The sequence below is a fragment of the Triplophysa rosa genome, linkage group LG21 (assembly GCF_024868665.1).
Source record: "Triplophysa rosa linkage group LG21, Trosa_1v2, whole genome shotgun sequence".
Taxonomy (NCBI): Eukaryota; Metazoa; Chordata; class Actinopteri; order Cypriniformes; family Nemacheilidae; genus Triplophysa; species Triplophysa rosa.
Window position 1 is genome coordinate 5,667,025 of NC_079910.1, and position 19,110 is coordinate 5,686,134.

Genomic DNA, 19,110 nt, shown 5'->3' on the forward strand with positions numbered 1-19,110 from the left:
TGTGGCGCAGTGGCGCGGTTTTCAGTGCACATGCTGCAGACATACAGTATATATAATTCACTGACTTGCGGGGACCTGGGTTCGAGTCTGACCTGAGTCATGTCCCAGTCCTGCACCCCCTCTCTCATCCCTGTTCTCCACTGTCCTGAACAAAGGCAGAAATAAAAAAGTATATTTTGGGGTATTATTTGGGTAAATGTCCCTTCAGTTTTCTAATGGTGTGTGTACATGACACTCACGTACTAAAATGAAAAAAAGTTTGTCCTTGGTGTTTTTGAAAAGTTTCACATTCAGACAACAACATTGTCAAAACGATCACATGGATGGACACAAATAGCTAAAAATGCTGTATTATGCATGACAGGCGTGTGGTTAGAGATGTCACTTTGGAAGGAGAGTCTGCGCACATAGGCCTATACATTCTTCTACAGAGCGGTGAACTTTGAACACATTACATGCATGCGCATGACGTCCCAGTTTTCACAAATTCATATTTTTGTGGTTTACACAGAGTCAACTACACACTTGCATTTTAAAACGCGCTTTCAAACGATAGCATTTTCAGACCCCAAAACGCCATTATCAGGTAAATGAACAACCAAAATGCTTCAAAGGATTCTTATTTTTAGTAAAAAAATGCTCCCTTTGTCTATTTTGCCTTATTATTTTGATACATGGTGTGAGAATGATTATTTTACTGTACCTGCTAGCAATAAGAAATGTATACCTTTAATTGCAAGTTGTGAATAAAGGTAAAACGTTTGTGGTTGCCAAAATGACAATGCACAACTAATAATCTCTCTCTCTCTCTCTCTCTCTCTCTCTCTCTCTCTCTCTCTCTCTCTCTCTCTCAGGTGTTCACAAAGAGACCGTTGTGAGCGAGCGAATGAGCCGTACCGTTTTGCTGCCACGCTGAGCCAGTGTGTGAAAGCCACGGTGTACCCGGACAGCATCGCCGTGTCTGAACCAAGTGTACCGGTGAGACTCCATGCACCTCTTTAGAACAATTGATACTTTTCACAACCTTGAGGTGGTGTTGAATAAAACAGTGGAGTGAAGGTTTCTTCCAGCAAAGTAAATTCTTTTTAGCATGAATTAGTTTTCAGTGCAGCATCTGGATAAACAGTTTTGGGTTTGTTGAGTTGCTCTATGTGGGCGGCTGAAGATCTCTGGGGCTTTGGTTGAGGTACTGTACATGTGTGGGTGAGATACCACAAAGTGTGTGGGCCGATGTAGGAGTTCTGTTTAAGAAGACTGAGACATCTATTCTGATGGACACTCAGAGCATTGCTTAGACTCTTGTTTTGGATTTCTCTGGGCATTATTTTTATTTTTGTTTTAGCTGGTGTAAGCAGAACTTCCTCAGACATACAGTAACAGGCAGTTTATAGGTTTTTACTTTGCTTAAGTTTTAGTATGTTGTAAAAGTAAGTTGTACAAATGAACGGTTTGCATTGTGTTTTTTATTCAATTCATGTACATAATTAACCAGAAGGCAAATAAATATAGCAGACAGTCAAATAATGCAGCTATATTAAATTGCCATGCCCCAGTGCATGCTGGGAAGAGGGTTAATGAGAAATGTTTAAAAAACATTTTCTGTGTACAGTTGACCAATTTGAACCTAAATGCATAAATGCTTCAAAAAGCATGCGTTTTATCATAATTTTAAAATAGTAAGTTAACAAACATTTGTTTCATTCGCATCCTGTTACGATGGAGGACACGGTCAATTGTGGAAATGCTCACACTGTCGATTCCCTGGAAGTGTGTGTTGTCTTGTATCACTCGTTCCTGGATTTCTCCGAGTCGTATTACATTATCTTGAAGGACCATGCCCACTATAACGGCCTCTCGCTCCCGAGTGAATATAGCTGTCCTTCCACCTGCATGTGGCAGCCTTGCAATTCTACAAAAAGTAGATGTGCAGTTACCAAAAATATTCATGCAGTACTATACATACAGTGATGAACTTTACAAATGTCTATTGAAACAGCTGCATATAGTGCAGTACAGTAAATTTGCAATTACAAAAATACAGTAGTATACTGTACCTGTTCTCTTCTCTGAATGTCCTTACTATGGTGGACACAGAAAATCGTCTCAAACTGGGTTGCACTCTAAGTCCTGCTTCCCTCATTGTCAGTCCATGGACAAGAACATGGTCTATGACTGTTGCTCGAATTTCATCAGATATTTCCACTCTTTGTCTTCCTCCTCGTCGCCCACCTCTCATATGCACTCATTCTCTAAACACAGAATGTGTTTAGAGAATGAGAATGTGTTTAGAGTTCTGCTGAAAAGTCTAAGTGAGATCTGCAAATTGCCATGTGAAAGGTATTGACAACAGACTGCACAATTAGCTAAATGATTTCAGGCAACTGAGAACTTTGTTCAGCCAATGGGTTTTAGTGTTTTAGCAATCGAGAAAAACTGTAATGTTTTTTATTCATTATTTACTGACAGTGTAGGAAGCCGCTTTCAGCAAGTATCTGTGTAACAAAATTCCCTTGTCCAGATATTTGAGTCTCTGTATCACAGCTACCTGATTAAGATAATGAGACGGCCGGCGCTAAATTAGATGTTTCTGTCGCGCCTTAGCGCTCGACAACACGACAGGGTCACCTCTGCTCGTCGCATCGCGTGGCATAGGGAAGCTATCACCATGCCAACCAAACCCATCCGCGTGATGCTGGTGAGCATGAAAAGCAGTGAAAACAATCATATTTATTTTATTAGAAATGCTAGCAATGATTAGCTTTATACACACAGCGACAGCCGCTGAAAAAACACCCAGAGCGTTAACATGCTGTGAAAGGAGCAAAGGCAAAACATAGCAACAGCACTCACACCTCAACAATGTTGTTATGGGCAGACAGCGCTTCGTAGGCAGAACTAACCACAAACAATGCCTTTTCTCAGCAGATCTACAGCGAATAACAAGATCGCTAATTAGAGATTTTCTAGCCGTCAATTGCACCGCACCAATTTGCCAGCCTAAAGAGTGCAGAATGGAGTATTTGTGTGGTTTTGGGGGTAATTAGACACTTTACAGACATTCCTCAGAGTTTGAAATTTCAAAGGAAAGAACGAAGAAAGTGAAAGAGATGGGAAGATATGTTTAGAAGGTGTGAACTTCAAAATGAGACCCTCAGCATGGACAGCGAGAAGTCAAAATTAAGTTAGCCGTGAGATTTTTACAAATGCCACAGGAATAATTATCTCCTGTAGCAGATGAAGGACCGCTCTGCTCTTTTCTCTCGCCGTGTGAATGTGTGTATTCATAGCCGATGAGCTTTTGTCCTCTATGTGTCACCAGTTCCTCCGAGGGACTTCAGAAGACTAAGTGTGAGCTTTGAGAAGCTGTGAAGTGTAGATGGAGTTTGAAAACAGAACGGGATTGTTAAATGTCCAGTTTCAAGCTCTTCGAGCAGAAGGCATCTTTATATGATTAGGTCTGTAATGATGGCTTGAGTTTATGTTATGGTGAGACCATCTGCTGTGTGCTATGCAATGCACTTTGCCCATTTATCTTTGTCCTCTTATACACTTGAAGTCAGTTTCTCTTTTTAGAAATGTATTCATGAATGAATACGAATCTACAAGTACTGATTTTTAGATGTGAGAATATCAATATACATTTATGAGGTAAGATATTGCAATATTTTGAAATATCGTCTTTTACATCATCATTTCACACATAAGTTGAGTTGATCTAATTTTCGCCATTTCCAAGTCAGTCTTGTTCTTGCATCGTAATGGGGTCATCTAGTCTAAATTCGATCTTTCCTCTGTCTAGCTGCTGGTGAAAGTGACGGACGTTCCGGATCTTTCCGCTGGAATCACATGCTCTTTTGGGAACCTGACGGAGGTCGAGGGAAGAGTGGATGGGAACCAGATTCTGTGTATATCTCCTGCCGCCAAAGATGTTCCCATCATCCCCACCGATCAAGGTGATCTCTTCTTGACACATGCAGCTTTCAGTTTCTTTCCTTTTTTATTGGTGTTCTTGTATATCTATCCATCCATCCATCCGTCCTTATTTAATAGTTAATTGTTGGATTATAATCTTTGAAAGTACTAATAACAACTAATGTGCAAATGTTCCTAGCTGCATAACACCCCTTGAGTTTTCTCTCTTGCTCTTGCCTCCATGTACTCAACTTTTCCCATCGGTTCCATGTGCTCTATCAGTTGCCCTCTCCTTTCCTGTTGTTTTGTCTTTATCTACCTGTTCCCCTAAGTGAGGCGATCTCTATTCTCAGCTATAGATGTGCCGTTAATACACTCTCCTCGGTGTACCCGACAGCCGCGCTTCCTAATGAGAGCTTCATTCGTCTGGGCCTCCCCCTCGCACACTCGAGCCATACCATTGATCCCACCGTCCACGTGAAACCGCAGCTGTAATGAGTCTAAGCTGACCCCGGGTCAGCCCCAGGGCTGCAGGCGTGCTCTCAGACACAGTTACGCCTATTACAGGTGACGAGCCCTCTGCCCTCTCCAAACCTGTAATTGCTCCAGGGAGAGTGTTATTCCTGAGTGCTGATCACCAATTGGGTTCAGAGTCGTCTGTGGTTATGAATGGGTTAGGAAGGAGAACTGATCTGGGATCAGAGCGTGGCGTTGGACTGTGAATAATTTGATTTGATGAGTATTCAGCCAATTCGAAATGAAACTCAGCTCATGGGCACTCAGCTCTGCATGGTTTGCTGTTGAGCCAATCACGTATACCGTAAACGTCACGTGACTAATGACTAAAATGAGACAGCTCTGATTGGTTGCTGGTATAACACTGGTATTATTATAATTAAACATAATATGTTGGCTTGCCAAAAGAATACATGACTTTTTTCAAATGGCTGCTAATAGAAATGCTTTTTGCAGCCAGATGGTGTATTTGCGACATCTTTCAGCACGGTTTGACCTCCAACCAAATGTTGTAATTTAAGATGTAAGCAATTCAAATACTGAATCATCATGTAACTTTTCAGTTTGTTGGCTTTATGCAGCAACGTCATCGATTTAGTTTTTCTCGCTGCTGGTTTTAAAATTCATGAACAAATTCCTACATGTGCTTTCTTTCTAACCTCGATTCTGAAGCAGATGGCTGTATATGCAGCAGAAGTTGGTTGTGATTATCCGATTCACAATAATCCCCCAACCAACCCCACTGTAAATGACAGCTCTGTTTACCCACAACCCCTCGTTCGTGTCGGGGAGCGTTATCCAATCAGTGGCCTCCCTCAGGTAAATGTCACGTAATCCCCCGGTGCTTCATATTTGCTGGCTGTCTCTCCACCGCAGCATATGAGCATCGATTGCGTGTGGAAATACTGGCCACGAGTACGTGCATTGATTGAAGTCGTGGTGGGTGTGACTGATCGTATTCCAGTTAATTTCCAGTCGCTGGGAGGCACTGGGCATTTGGGAAGAAAATAACTGGCACGCAAGATGAAAAAGATGAAAATGACAACTTTGTAGCCTTCCGTCCAGTCATCCGTGTTATTGAGACAAAACGAGGCGCAGAAACAGGTGCGAAGGAGGGAAAGTTGCGCCTTGGAGGTCACGGCTGACTCCCACATGCTGTATGTTAGCTGAATCGCAGCCTGTTTGGGACGAGCTCGTGGGTTTTTTTGAGTGTGAAGTGTTGGCCGCTTATCCCGATAGGAATTCTCCACGCCGCCACCCTGCCAAACGCGATCGGCCTGGCTGCTGTGCCGCCCGTGGGCCTGTTCCACACTAACAGCAGGGCTCAGCTGTGTTCGGTTACAATAGCGTGTCTTTACAAAGATGAAATATGCTCGCATTGGTTAAGATGCCACGCTCCGGGCATCGTTCGGCTGTAAGACTGCGGCGCAAGGAATGCCAAGTATTAATCAGAAGACAGCTTGAGTATGAGGAAAACTGAAATAGTGTGGCAAACAAAACTGTGGTGAACACACAACAGAGTGTAATGTGACAAATGTGCTCTTTCTCTCTCTCTCTCAGACTGGTCTGGTGTGGAGCTCAGATTGAACTCGAAGGAAACGGGTCAGATGCTGATCAGCACCGAAGTGAAGTTCTACAACTGCAGTGTGCACCAGCTGTAAGTATACAATGACATCACCTTCATCTTCACAAGAGATGGTGTTTATATATCAAATGTTTCTTTCTTTCAAGTAGTTCACCCAAAAATGAAATTTGTGTCATCATTTTTTCACCCTCATGTTGCTCGAAACTTGTATACGACTCTCTCTTCTGTGGAACACGGATGATAAGAAATGTCTCAGTGGTTTTGTGTCCATACAGTACAATGGAAATCAATGGGGGGCAATGTTCTTTGGTTACCAACATTCTTCTAAATATCTTTTGTGTTCTGCAGAAGAAAGTCCTACAGGTTTAAAATGACATGAGGGTGAACTATCTCTTTAAACGAATTCACATTTGTGACATTTACATATGTTTTACATCTTTGTACTTTTTCTGTGTATCAGAAATTGTCTCTTTTTTATTAGTCAGACCAAGTTTTAAAGGTCCAGTGTAGGAAATTTAGCGGCATCTAGTGGTGAGGTTGCGAATTGCAACCAACGGCTCACTCCACCCCTCCCTTTCAAAGCACTACGTTGGCTGACACAGAGCTAAGATGTCATCACATTTTTTGCTGTTTTGCTGAAGGAGATGACGTATTTACGAAACAAGCTCTGTAGAGCAGTTTGTCCGTTTAGTGCTACTGTAGAAACAACATGGTGAATTCCGTATAAGTGGACTCATGGTGTATGTAGATAGAAATAGTTAAGATAATAAAAACATAACGCTTCATTACGTAAGGTCTTTATACGTCTCTGAAGACATAGTTATGTATATCAAAAATGACACATTTGACCTTGGAAATATTTGGTTATTTAAGCTATTTAAGTTATTTAAGAAGGAGCAACCTGAACAATAAAATATCACTCGTTGTTCGCTATTCATTCTAACGTTTTTTTTGTAATTCGCTGGATGTTTGATGCATTATCTACTTGGGTATAATACTGTGTGATATAAGTCTGTGAAGTATGACCACGCCATCAGTCCTGCTGATATATTTCTCACTTCCTGTTTCAGAGAGCATTATGTCGCACCGCTCAGCCAGTTCTCTCCACACGCTGTGAATACTTCAGAAGTGTTATGCAACACACAAAACTGTGACTGTTTCGAGCCCAGTGGGTGTCTTGATAATATTCAAAGAGTTTGTTATCGAAGCTGCGTTTGGCTCCGCACCAGATTCCCGCAACGCCGCTAGTCCGAACTCTTCGAACTGTGGCCCGCTATCTTGACATCCCTCCCAGGCTGCACATTGCTGTGCCCGGTCCTCGCAGCTATAAAAAGCCTCCATTAGGGCAAATGCTGTCTGATTGCTTGACATTTCTCAAGTGTAGTGACTGAGATGTCTGAATTGCTGAATCTAAGTGTTTCGTGGGTTTGTGCTCTGGCTGGCGGCATCGCTGTCTATCACAGTGTAATTCCACTTCATCTACAGTATTGAGTGATCAGAGAGTTTGACGGCATCTCTGCTCTCTCTGGGAGGCCAGTTTATGAACGTCAGTTTGCGTTCGGATTTGTATTCGTACCACGTTCCCGAACTCTCTTTGCATCTGTGTTTGCATATTTTTTGCCGTTTATATTCATAGCCCGTGTGTGTTTTCATCTCACATACGTCTCTGGTGTCTTCTGTGGAGAACAGATGCTGTGCGATGCTGGAGATCACAGTGCCCCGGTAGCTGGAAGCTTGCTATAAGGCACAGGAAGACGTAGCTTCCGAGGGATCCTATTGGCTGGTGCTGAGAGGCTCACCCCTCCCCTTCTGCAGCCAGTTCCCTCCTTTTCTACACTTCCTTGCTGTCTCACACCCATGTCACAGAAGCATCTGACAGATCTGGAACTAATCAAACAAACTCCCTGTATCTAATCCCTGGCAGACCACACACAGTTTGGTTGTACCACAGGGGATTATGGGTAAACGGAGGCAGGATAGCCCCTCGCTTAGTGGTTTACTCTTCAGCCTGGTTGTTTGGCACACTCTTCCTACCAAAATGTCCCATGATTTCCTTTTGCGTTAAATGTTTTCAAATGCGGTAATTTATCTGGAGTTCCCATGTGAAGCAACAAAGTGATTAAGTACACCGTAATATGCTACACTAATTACAGTTAGTGTACTCTCTCGCCTTCCAATCAGCTTTGCCCATGTGAGTCCTATGGCCCAATGGAACGCCTGCTCTCATGAATATTTTAGCATACGTACTACTGCATAATTTAACCGGGATGCAAAAAACGACATTCTTGGACGCCAGAGTGCTGTAGAGGTTTATTGCCCTAGATGTGCCTCCAGGATTCCACAACATCAAACACATCACATACGGTATTCCTCTACAAACAAAACAAGGCCTGCTCGCCCAAGCTAGGGATTAGGGAACTCATGCAAATGTTTCATGGGAACATGTTGGTATTGTGGATTCGGGACGTCTTTATTGTGAGCTTTACTCTTCTGCATGTACTGTAAATGATGAAGAAATAACATTGCTGTTGTCTCATGTCTTAAGGTGGTAGCCAGGCAGTTAAATGATATTTAACTGAGATCACGACCCTTGTTTATCTAAAGTTGACCCCTTTTAATTAAATGCTTAAACTTACGTTTCTCCCATAGGACTGTGCAATGGACATACATGTATAGTGAAAATACTGGAAAAAAAACAAAGTTATGCATTTGCCATTTGATGGCAGCGCTGGATCATTTCAAATCCATTCACAGCAAGAACGAACGACATAGGCTCTTTTTAAGTTTTATTTGACGTTACATTTACATGTGTTGTGCGAACATGAGGAAAGGGCTCCTTAATACGCAATAAAATCATCGTAAGAACGCAATAGCACAAGACCTTTCATTTTGCTTTAATGTGCAACACTTTAAACAATTAAATATATACTATATATAACATTTTTGAGAAGCACAATTTCTGTTGGTTCAAATTAAATCAGATTACAGTCTCTCTATTTAGCACCAATCAATAACAAAGCTTCTCTGTAGTGTTACAGTACGCTGTGTGACTAAATATGCACGACGAGAGAGGTAATCCAAAAGGGGTAACTTTTAATAAGACGAAGAGAATCCACACAAGCACATGGAACACAATCAATACCGGACAAAGGAATGGGGCAAAACACGGGACTTAAATAACAAGGGAATATAATCAGGGAGAACAGAATCAGGTGAGGGACTAATTAACAAATAATGAACACAGAGACAAAACCAAACTGAAGACAACTGTTACATAACTCCCCCCTCCGGAACGGCACGTCCTCGCGCTGACAAGGTCGAACTGAGGAGGGAGGGCAGTGGTTCAGGAAGTGGACGAGGGCCTGGCCAGGGGCAGGCAATGGGGAGAGGTAGCAGTCCGTGGGGCCAGGGTGGTGAGGAAGGTGGGAGGAGCCTGAAGTAGGAGGAGGTAGCCGGTGGTCCAGAGACCAGCCAGGGCGGTGGCCCCCAGTGGAGTCTCCGGAAGATGGAGCCCTGGTGGAGGAAGGGCTGATGACACCAGGGGGCTGACTGACGGAGCTGATGGAAGAGGAGCCCATGGTGGAGATGAGCAGACGGAGAGCCCAGGTGACACCAAGGGTCCAGAGGGCCAAGGCGAAGCAGACGGCTCCGGTGACCGAAGCAGAGGCAGGGATCCGGAAGACCACGGTGGAGCCAGAGTGACCAAGGATGGAGGTGAAGCCGGGGGGAAGGAGGAGCCTGACTAAGCAGAAGGGGCAGAGTGATGAGGTTTAGCCGGAGGATCGGAGCCCCGAGGCGACGGATGGTCGACGACTGACCAAGGTGGAGCCGGAGGGACGAGGGAGCCTGGTGAAGCTGGTGGGCTGACGGGACATGGTGAAGTCGAGGGAGTCAGGAGCCTAGGGGGAGTCCGGGTCTCGGGGGCTGGTGGCGAAGACATGGGAAACTCTACCCCAGAGGTAGCTGGTGGCTGGAGATCCCGAAGCACAACCGACCCAATGGCTCTGACGTGCAGAGGGTGAGCCGAGGCATCTCCAGGTGCCAGTAGACCCAGGGCTGATGAACTGGCTGGCGATGATAGAGGAGGCGGGAGTGGGAGGTTGGGCGGGGACTTTCTTTAAACTGGCGATGGGATTCTGGCTGCTGAAAGAGTGCTGGGCGGGACCAGCGGAGATGAGGAGGAGCTGGGCGGGAGCAGCCAGTAATCCAATCCATTGACACAGTCTAATATGTCAGAGTCCAGTATTAGCTCCCTCTAGCCCCTCGACGTCCACGAGGACTCCCACGGCAGCACACGGTGTAGCCGGCTCACACACCTGGTCAGACATGTCGTCAAGCTCGGGCTCCGGAGCGATGATCCGCTCTCTCGCTCCTTTAAGCTATGGCTCCTCAATCACAGCAGGCTCGGGCTCTCCATCTGCGGTGGGCTCATGCAGAGGCACCGTGCACAGGGTGATGGCTGGCTGGTCTCTGGTTCGGGAGTGGGACTGGAGATATCCTCAGCGGGAAACAGTCCGTTTCTCTCCAGTACCCACTCCACAAAAGCAGCAAAGTTTTCCTTGGGACCGTCCGCTAGAAGGCGTGCCTTCGATCGCTCGCTCAGGCCGGTGAGGTAAAAAACACAGAGCGAGCGATCCGGGAAGTCCGTGAGGCATGCCAGATCTAAAAAGTCCTGAGTATGACTGTAACAAAGTTCAATGTAGGGAAGGAAGGAGGCGGGAACCGGCGAACATTCATAAAACTTTAATTCAAAAATAAACAAACAATAATACAGAAGTAAAAAGGCCGGCAGCCCCTCACGGACGACTGCCGGCCACACGAACATAAACAAAACTTAACACTTCCGGGCCCGGTCCTCTCTCGTCGGCAGTCCCGTCGCTCGTCCTCTTATGCTCCCTAGCTCCCCGTGAGGCATGCGGGACCGGTGCGCGTACAGCTGATACTCATTATCACTCACGCCACCGGCCCCGCCTTCCTGCCCCCCGGCTCTCGTCCCGCCTTCCTCGCTACAATGACTTTCCAGCAGACGGTCTCCCTGCTCCAGGCAGAGAAGCTGGACGGCGGGTAAATCCATATAAAAGGTACCCAAAAAAAAGGGAAAAAACAACGCTTCTTTCTGTTAAGGTCCGGTATTCTGTTACGGTACGCTGTGTGACTAAATACGCACGACGAGAGAGGTAATCCAAAAGGGGTAACTTTTAATAAAATGAAGCGAATCCACACAAGCACACAGAACACAATCAATACCGGACAAAGGAATGGGGCAAAACACACGGCTTGAATAACAAGGGAATATAATCAGGGAGAACAGAATCAGGTGAGGGACTAATTAACTAATAATCAACACAGAGACAAAACCAAACTGAAGACAACTATTACATGTAGACTCTGCCTCTTTTTAAATAAGCAGAACCAAATCTGCTGTTATCAAGTAACTTATTTGTCAGTGTCAGTAATACAGTTATTTTGGGGGAAATGTGAATAATTGCATTGCAGGCTGATTTAAGGTGTGCCCCTAATTTTTTTGCTTGCGCTCCTAAAATTGTAAGTCAGGGGCTACAGTGCTCCTAGTAAAAAAAGTTAGTCTGGAGCCCTGGTTACCAACATTCTTCAAAATATCTTCTTTTGTGTTCTGTAGAAGAAAGAAAGTCATACAGGTTTGGAATGACATAAAGGTTAGTAAATGATAACAGAATTTTCATTTTTAGGTGAACCATCCCTTTAAAAGAAATGATTGTCCAAGACTTATTGTTGACTAAATACATTTACTAAATCCAAATATATTTTAATTACAAATTTATTTACTATACGATGCACTACATTTGATGATTATTATTAGAGATTGCTATTCATTTTATATCATTCTTTCCATTTTGAATAATCTTGCAATGTGATGTTATTGCAAATCATGTCACACTATAGCTATGTCTTCACACAGGCAGAATGTCTTAATACTTGAGTGATGATTGTACAGCTGAGGTCGAATGTCTGTATGAGGGCTTTGGAGGCAGACGCTGGCCTCTACATACTAATTTTCACAGTCCACTTTTAATTTAGTCAGCAATAAGCGGCAAAGGTCAAGAACACAGTAGTGGCGGTCTCAAAGGCACAGCCTCATCCCCAGTGCTAATCTAAAACCCAGAGCTGCGTTTTATTACTGAATATTTTCATAAAGCCTTTTAGAAAGGGCTTTGGATCATAAGTAAGGGTGGAAACAGCACTTTATTTCAGCGCTTTTTGGAAGAACACGTTTTGTGTGAGAAACTGATCCTAGACCAGCAGATGCAGGCAGCTGTGTCTCAGAGGCAAAGAGTGAGACAAGATGAGGTCGACTCGTAACCAATGTGTGAGTGTTAGCAGCTGGGTGTTTTAAGTGTTTACCCCATGTAGAACAAAGCCATCTCTCCTGTTTTAACATTGTTTGTTTTTTTCTCTTTTCGTTTAGATGTCTTTCCTGTGTGACCAGTTCCTTTCGATGCCACTGGTGCAAATATCGAAACCTCTGCACTCATGACCCCTCCAGCTGCTCCTTCCAGGAGGGACGTGTCAACGCTTCGGAGGTACACACACACACACACTGAACAGCTGTGTGTATGAGGTCAAGGTCTCACGGTAGCGCTCTGCCTCATCACAGTGTCAAATCTACAAGATCACAAGCCTTTGGGAAGAGCTTCCAATAATAGAAAGTGTGTGTGAAGTCGAGGGCCGGTGAGCCTGTGTTTGTGCGCTTGCAGGTGTTCGGCTGATCAATGTGCTACATTACACCCTGTCAGGTGGTAAACACACTTGCTCACCCTCTCACAGCGAGCAATTAGCAGTCGATATCCAGAATATTCTCCTTCACAGCACACACAGGCTTCCCACTAATAAACACACACACACTTACGCAGGCGAAAACCCCTTACTGTGTGACATCGATCATTTCTGCATTTGCATAATTGTGTTATTTAAACAGAATAGAGGTTCATAAATAAAGCAAAAATAGTTAAAGATTTCCGAAAAAAAATAAAAATAATCATGTACATTTCAATTAATGTCAATCAAACTGCAGTTGGGTTGTTTTGATTAAGTAATAATAACTCTATAAAAATATAGCTAACTAACACTAACTAAACTAACTAAAAACATGATAACATAATAAAAAACATGATTATTGAGTTTTTTTGTTAAGTAAAAATGCAAAAGCTTTTCTTTAAGGAGTACTGTTATGTGAAGTACACAACCACTTTAAGCTTTGCTCGATTTCACACACTTCCGAAATTTATTACGACACAATGAATAACAATCAAAAGTTGCAATGAATTGCCCCAACGTTTATTGTATATCCAACACAATCTCACAAGAATTCGAAACTTTTCCACGAAGTGGCTAATGAATTCGTATAATCTTATTTGTATGCTTTAGTACGATTTTCTTTCGCACTAGTGACGTTAGGTTTAGGTGTGGGGTTAGGGGAGGTGCTTCAGTTTTGCTTTTTTCTAATAATCGAACGTTTTTGTACTATTCACATTGTACGAATTCATACGAGTAAGCCACCTCATAAAATAGCATATACGATTTTATCGGGCCAAAAGTTCACTTACGGTCTGTGTTTGTTTATCCGTCGACTGTATATAACAGTATAAACACCATAAAACTCATGACCCCTCCAGCTGCTAATATAACAATTTATAATATATTCAATTTATATTAATATTTGAGTTTATATTAATTGTTATAAAGTAATCTACTCTACAGAACTCTATTGTTATTGATTCTTTGCGGAGGTCTACTGAAATTTACGTTTGGGCCACATAACTGTTTATTTATATCTTATATGTGCCTTGCAAAGTATGTTTAATCTGTAGTCATATTCTGTAATTATGACAATTTATGAAATTAGATTTAAATCCACATTACCGTGTATCCACTTGTGGGGGGGGGGGGGCTATAGGAGAGACACTAGGGACTCCTCTCACTAGTATGACTACATACAGCTTTTAGACAGTAACAGTTTGAGATGCTTTTAAAGAGCATCTGGGGCATCCCGGGTTGTAAAGTGTGTGTGTTTCCGTGTACGCTGTACAAGTTTTTAGAAGGTCTTTTTGGATTCATCTGTCATGTTCTCTGCTGAGTACCGTCAGATGGCATTTTGCTGTAAATGTGCATGTTAGGGGGAGGTTAGGTTGGTACATGCTCTTGTCCCGACTACCCGTTCACCTTTTGCTCCCTTTGCTCCTGCAGGACTGTCCTCAGTTGGTCCGCTCTGAGGAGATTCTGATACCGGCGGGGGAGGTGAAGCCCATTACGCTGAAAGCCCGGAATCTTCCGCAGCCCCAATCGGGTCAGCGCGGGTACGAGTGTATGTTACACATACAAGGAGTCAGTCACAGAGTGACCGCTCTCAGGTTCAACAGCTCCAGCGTGCAATGCCAGAACAGTTCGGTATGTCACACACATGTATACATTATGTACGTTGATTTCCGCAAAACATAAATATCAGAATAATACCCAGCTTAGTACCATTGGCTCATCCAATAGTGTGAGGTATCTCTTACTTCCTGTTTCCTGACCAACGTGAGAGAGGGAGTGTTATCAAAACCTTTTGTTATTTTTGTGATTCCATTTTGAGCTAGTCTGCTTTGTGATGTTGTTATGAACCATATTGCGCCATTGGTTTGCCCAATATTTTTCGGTTTCTCTTCTTCACACTCGAACACAAACACACACAGTAGAGATAAGGTTGGAGGCGGTTGGAGCAGACTGTCCAAGCTGTAGAAAATTTAAAAGTGGTCCCTGTTCCTCTGACTGATGATGCAAGTCTGGAGTAACTCAATAACCAAACTAATCCAGTCGAACCACCTGGAACACACCCTCCCGCTATCATTCTCCTCTCATTCTCTCTGTCTGTCTCTCTCATGTTTTTTGGCTGCATATTGCAATCAATATTTGACATGCCAAAGACAAAATTCAATAAAACATAAACGAAACTAAACTGTATATTATGGCAGTGTTTGCACTGTAAGGATACTGTTGTCATCTCTCTCTCTCTCTCTCGCAGTATTTGTATGAAGGCTTGAGAATCAGCGAGCTGCCGGTGGATTTCTCTGTGGTGTGGAATGGAAACTTTATCATTGATAATCCTGAGAATATCAAAGGTATTACACAAACCTACTATTTATTTAAATATCATTTAAATAGAAACGTCATGTTATCTTGAATGACTGCTATTGACTTTGGCCAAAGTTGATGTCTTTCTAAAACATTTCTTGTAGACCAAAAATCAAAGTGACCCACCAAATTAAATGTGGTATCTACACTTATTAGGATCCATTGGTCTGTCCTTATTTTATGAGAAAAGAGATGAAATGTGACTACAATGTTATCTGATGTTACAGTCGGAGACCCTCGTGTTAATGTCATCAAAACTTATTGAACTACATCTGAACTTAAAACTTGATAGTTTTACCAAATTCCTGGTACATAATTTGTTGTTTTGAAAGAAAATGCTGGATTTATTTGTCAGTATGCTCATGTCAGTGTAGACCAGAAAGCCATTACTCAAAAAAGATCAACTTTTAGGGTAGACTGACATTGATTATGAGTAACTGTGAGAAACCCCCATATCCCACAGTGCACCTGTACAAGTGTGGCGCTCAGAGGGACAGCTGTGGTGTGTGTCTGAAGGCGGAGAGGAAGTTTCAGTGTGGTTGGTGTAGTATGGAGGGTCGCTGCACCCTACGCCAGCACTGTCCCATGTCCAACCCCTACACCAGCCGCTGGCTGCACCTCGGCAGCACCAACGTGAAGTGCACCAACCCTCGAATCACAGAGGTGCGTCACGCAAACATACAATACATGCTCATGAGTCCTCTTTACAAGCTTGCTATTTTCTGTTTTGTGCCAACATTTGTTATGTAGTTCAAGTCAGTAAGTCTTATTTGGAGAGTTCAGTTCTTTGAACACGCAAAAGAAATCCCAAAGGGTTTTTTTGTTTTGTTTTCTGTACCAAAGTGCATTTTAAGTGAATTCTGCAGCTTTTCTACATTAAAGGCTTTAAGGCCCTTCATACAAAGGATGAAACAGTATCGATTACTATAAAGCAATGTTTCAAAAATCCACATCACAACCATAACAACAACAACGTTTGGATTACTTTAAGAGCATTTTTTCCCAGCTGATGAATGACAAAACATTACAGCCAATCAAAATTCATTTTAAATTTAAAGAGATCGCACATTTAAAATGCTTAGAATGGACACAATGTGTTCTTCATTGGTGTGTGGGCGCTAAATATGAATGTTTTTTTCCAAAATAACAAGTAATTGTATTTTCCTTTTCCTGTCATAAAGTGTTTCCAAATGCAATGTCCAAATGCTTCTCTACTCAAGGTGTATTTAGTATAAAGTCTTCTAGAGTAGTTCACACACACACACAGAGTTGCATGGAAATGGATTCCCGGCTAGCTCATATTCTTACTCTTCAGTTTGATGCTGCTATTTCTAGTGAAAGGTGAGCCGTGTGTATCGGGAAAATATTTCTCTCTCTTTCTCAGTGTCACCCTCCATCATCAGTGACTCTAGACGCCAATATCTCACGTTTTGTAGTAATTAACGCTATGTTAGAATGCTGATGGCATACTGCGAGGCACGTGTGTGTGTGCTCGGAGAGAGAGGAAGACATGGTGTTTAATTAGTTTGGGTAACGCACCAGTGCCCTGTGTTTAAAGTACCTGCTCATTGATTCATGCGGCCCTTTGCAGTCTGCGTGTCACGAGGTGTGGCCCTGTGTGCACGCGAGACAATTAAAAAGTAAAGTTGTGACTTCCTGTTGTCTGGTTTAATTTAGAATAGGTGGATTAGATTAAGAACTGTTAGGTGAATGGATTTTGGGTTTGGCGAAGGAGAGAGTTGAGTTATACCGTTTGTTCTGTTTTTGTTTATGTAGAATGTGAATGTGAATTGTTATTGAGTATTATTTTGCACTGGTTTGCCGATATACTGTACGCACATCAAACTAGAGAGCGGTGTCAGATCAACAAAAAGCTTGGGAGGACTAATAGAAATATTGATGTACCTGATGTTGTTTTTTGTCTGAATTTGTAAGCTGATTTGTACAAATACACAGACATTACTAAGATCTCCCTACAGGAAGATGACAGTCATGAATGATTAATGCTTCTATTAAGCAGCGCTCTGCCCCTCCTCTAAAGCGTCATTAATATGAATGAGTCTTAAGCCTTCAGTGAAAGCAGAGGGTTAGGCATCAAATGAATTGTGGAGGAAAGTCGGGCACTTGAAGCGGGTCTAGACGCTGCTCTTTGCTTCAGATGGTCCCTGAGCCTCGTCTTAGCGGTTTAGTCACGGAAAGGTTGATGTCAGTTCGTGCCCCTAAGACCTGATCGGGGATCAGCGTTGAGGACTTTTGGAAAATTTGGGTTTATTAAGGCATTGTTTATGCATTTTGTGTATATTGTATATAAGCAAAGTTGATTTGGCCAATAAACCTTGGTTTCACGTGCAGAAAAGTATGTTTTGCATGTAAGAACTTCCCAAGCTTTTGCAATCACATTCAGTATGCATTCTTATTTTCTAGTTTGGCTCAACGCATCAGCCCAAAACTCGGGAAATAATGGACTAAATTCACACGGACAGCAAGAGAGAGCGTCTGCATTGAACGTCGTCATGAATAAATAATATTGCCCTGATGGAGCATTCTCTCCTTTCAGAGCTACAACCTCACGTGTCTGTTGACAGATAATTCGGCTCAGCGCACTCAACCACAAATCTCAATTTTAAAACCAGACGCACCACTTTCAAGTCCCCCGTCACTTTCTTTCTTTGCTTAAACAGTTTCCCACTTGGCCGAAGTTCAAAAACAGGCCCTTCTTTTCTCCATTTTCCTTTTCACTCTTTATCGCCGCCAACCACGGGGACATTTAAGAGCAAATAAAGCGTTTAGTATGCAGTTTATGCAGCACGAAACAAGCCGTAAGCCGGGTTTTATCAAGCCCATAAATTGCATCTCGGTGTGAATTTGGGACGTGCTTGAATCAGCTGAAAAGACTCGGTCGCGGTAACAAATCACACCTTTCCTTTTCCACCACACACTTTCATTACAGCTTCCTAATTATACGCAGCAATTGAGCTCGTGAAAACTCTCCAAGGATGGGAAATACATCCCCATTTAGACTCGAACGTGCTGGTGTTAAGCATTAGCATTTCTCCATCACTTGGCAAGAGAGACTGACACCTTCCGACAGATTTTTCAAAGCGTCTTTCGCTTGTACCCTATGATGAAGACACGATACGCCTAATTCGTGCCTATTCTGGAGGATCCACTCTTTATGCCCTATTGTATGCTGGGTAAGGGACTTTAAAGTCAAAATCGAGCTTGTTTTTTCAATACACATTCTTGATGTATAATTTGGCTCTGAAATGATGTCATCAAACTTGCTTTCTTCCTAGCCAAGGAATTTCAGCGGTGTTTACAGAGGGAAGTTCATCCATGGTTGACTGGAAATCCCAATGGAAGTCAAGGCGCTTCCTATGTTTTTCCTAATATCTTGTTTCGCATAATAAGGGCGTTTTCACACATAAGGGTTTGTTTCGAAACCTGGTGCGTTTTCTCTCTTGGTTCGATTCGTTTAGGCATATGTGAACACGGCAATCGCGCTAGGATCCGCACCAAAACAATCGCTCCGAGACTGCCTGAACAAGGTGGTCTTGACCCGATTGCATGCGAACTCTGGAGCGGTTCAGTAGACGTGTGAAAGCCATCCGACCCAACGGACCAACGAACCAGACTGTATCACAATGTATGACGGGTAATTATGTAAAGTTGCGTGACGCAAAAGGCATTGTTTTGCTAATGGCTTCCTGTAACAATGTTCAAAGGAAGGAAGGAAGGAGGCGGAAACCGGCGAACGTTAAACCAAACTTTTAATAAAATAAACAAACAACTAAACGAAAGTAAAGTGCTGACAGCTCCCTCACAGTCGACTGCCGGCCACACAAACACAATAAAACATAACATAAAATCCAGGCCTGGTTCTCTCTCGTCCTTCTCCTCCTTTTATGTTTCCCTAGCTCTGCCGTGAGATACGCGAGACAACGCGC

The 19,110-nt window shown here is 43.1% G+C and overlaps 1 protein-coding gene across 1 annotated transcript in view; it reads left to right on the top strand.

The window, feature by feature from the left end:
• plxna2 (plexin A2) overlaps positions 1-19,110 on the top strand; it is a 182,525-nt gene that overhangs the window by 106,016 nt on the left and 57,399 nt on the right. The window contains exons 6-12 of the mRNA XM_057363340.1: positions 855-978; positions 3,800-3,953; positions 5,989-6,085; positions 12,459-12,573; positions 14,237-14,437; positions 15,054-15,150; positions 15,627-15,826. Of these exons, the coding sequence (XP_057219323.1) occupies positions 855-978; positions 3,800-3,953; positions 5,989-6,085; positions 12,459-12,573; positions 14,237-14,437; positions 15,054-15,150; positions 15,627-15,826 (988 nt within the window). The remainder of the gene's footprint in view (positions 1-854; positions 979-3,799; positions 3,954-5,988; positions 6,086-12,458; positions 12,574-14,236; positions 14,438-15,053; positions 15,151-15,626; positions 15,827-19,110) is intronic.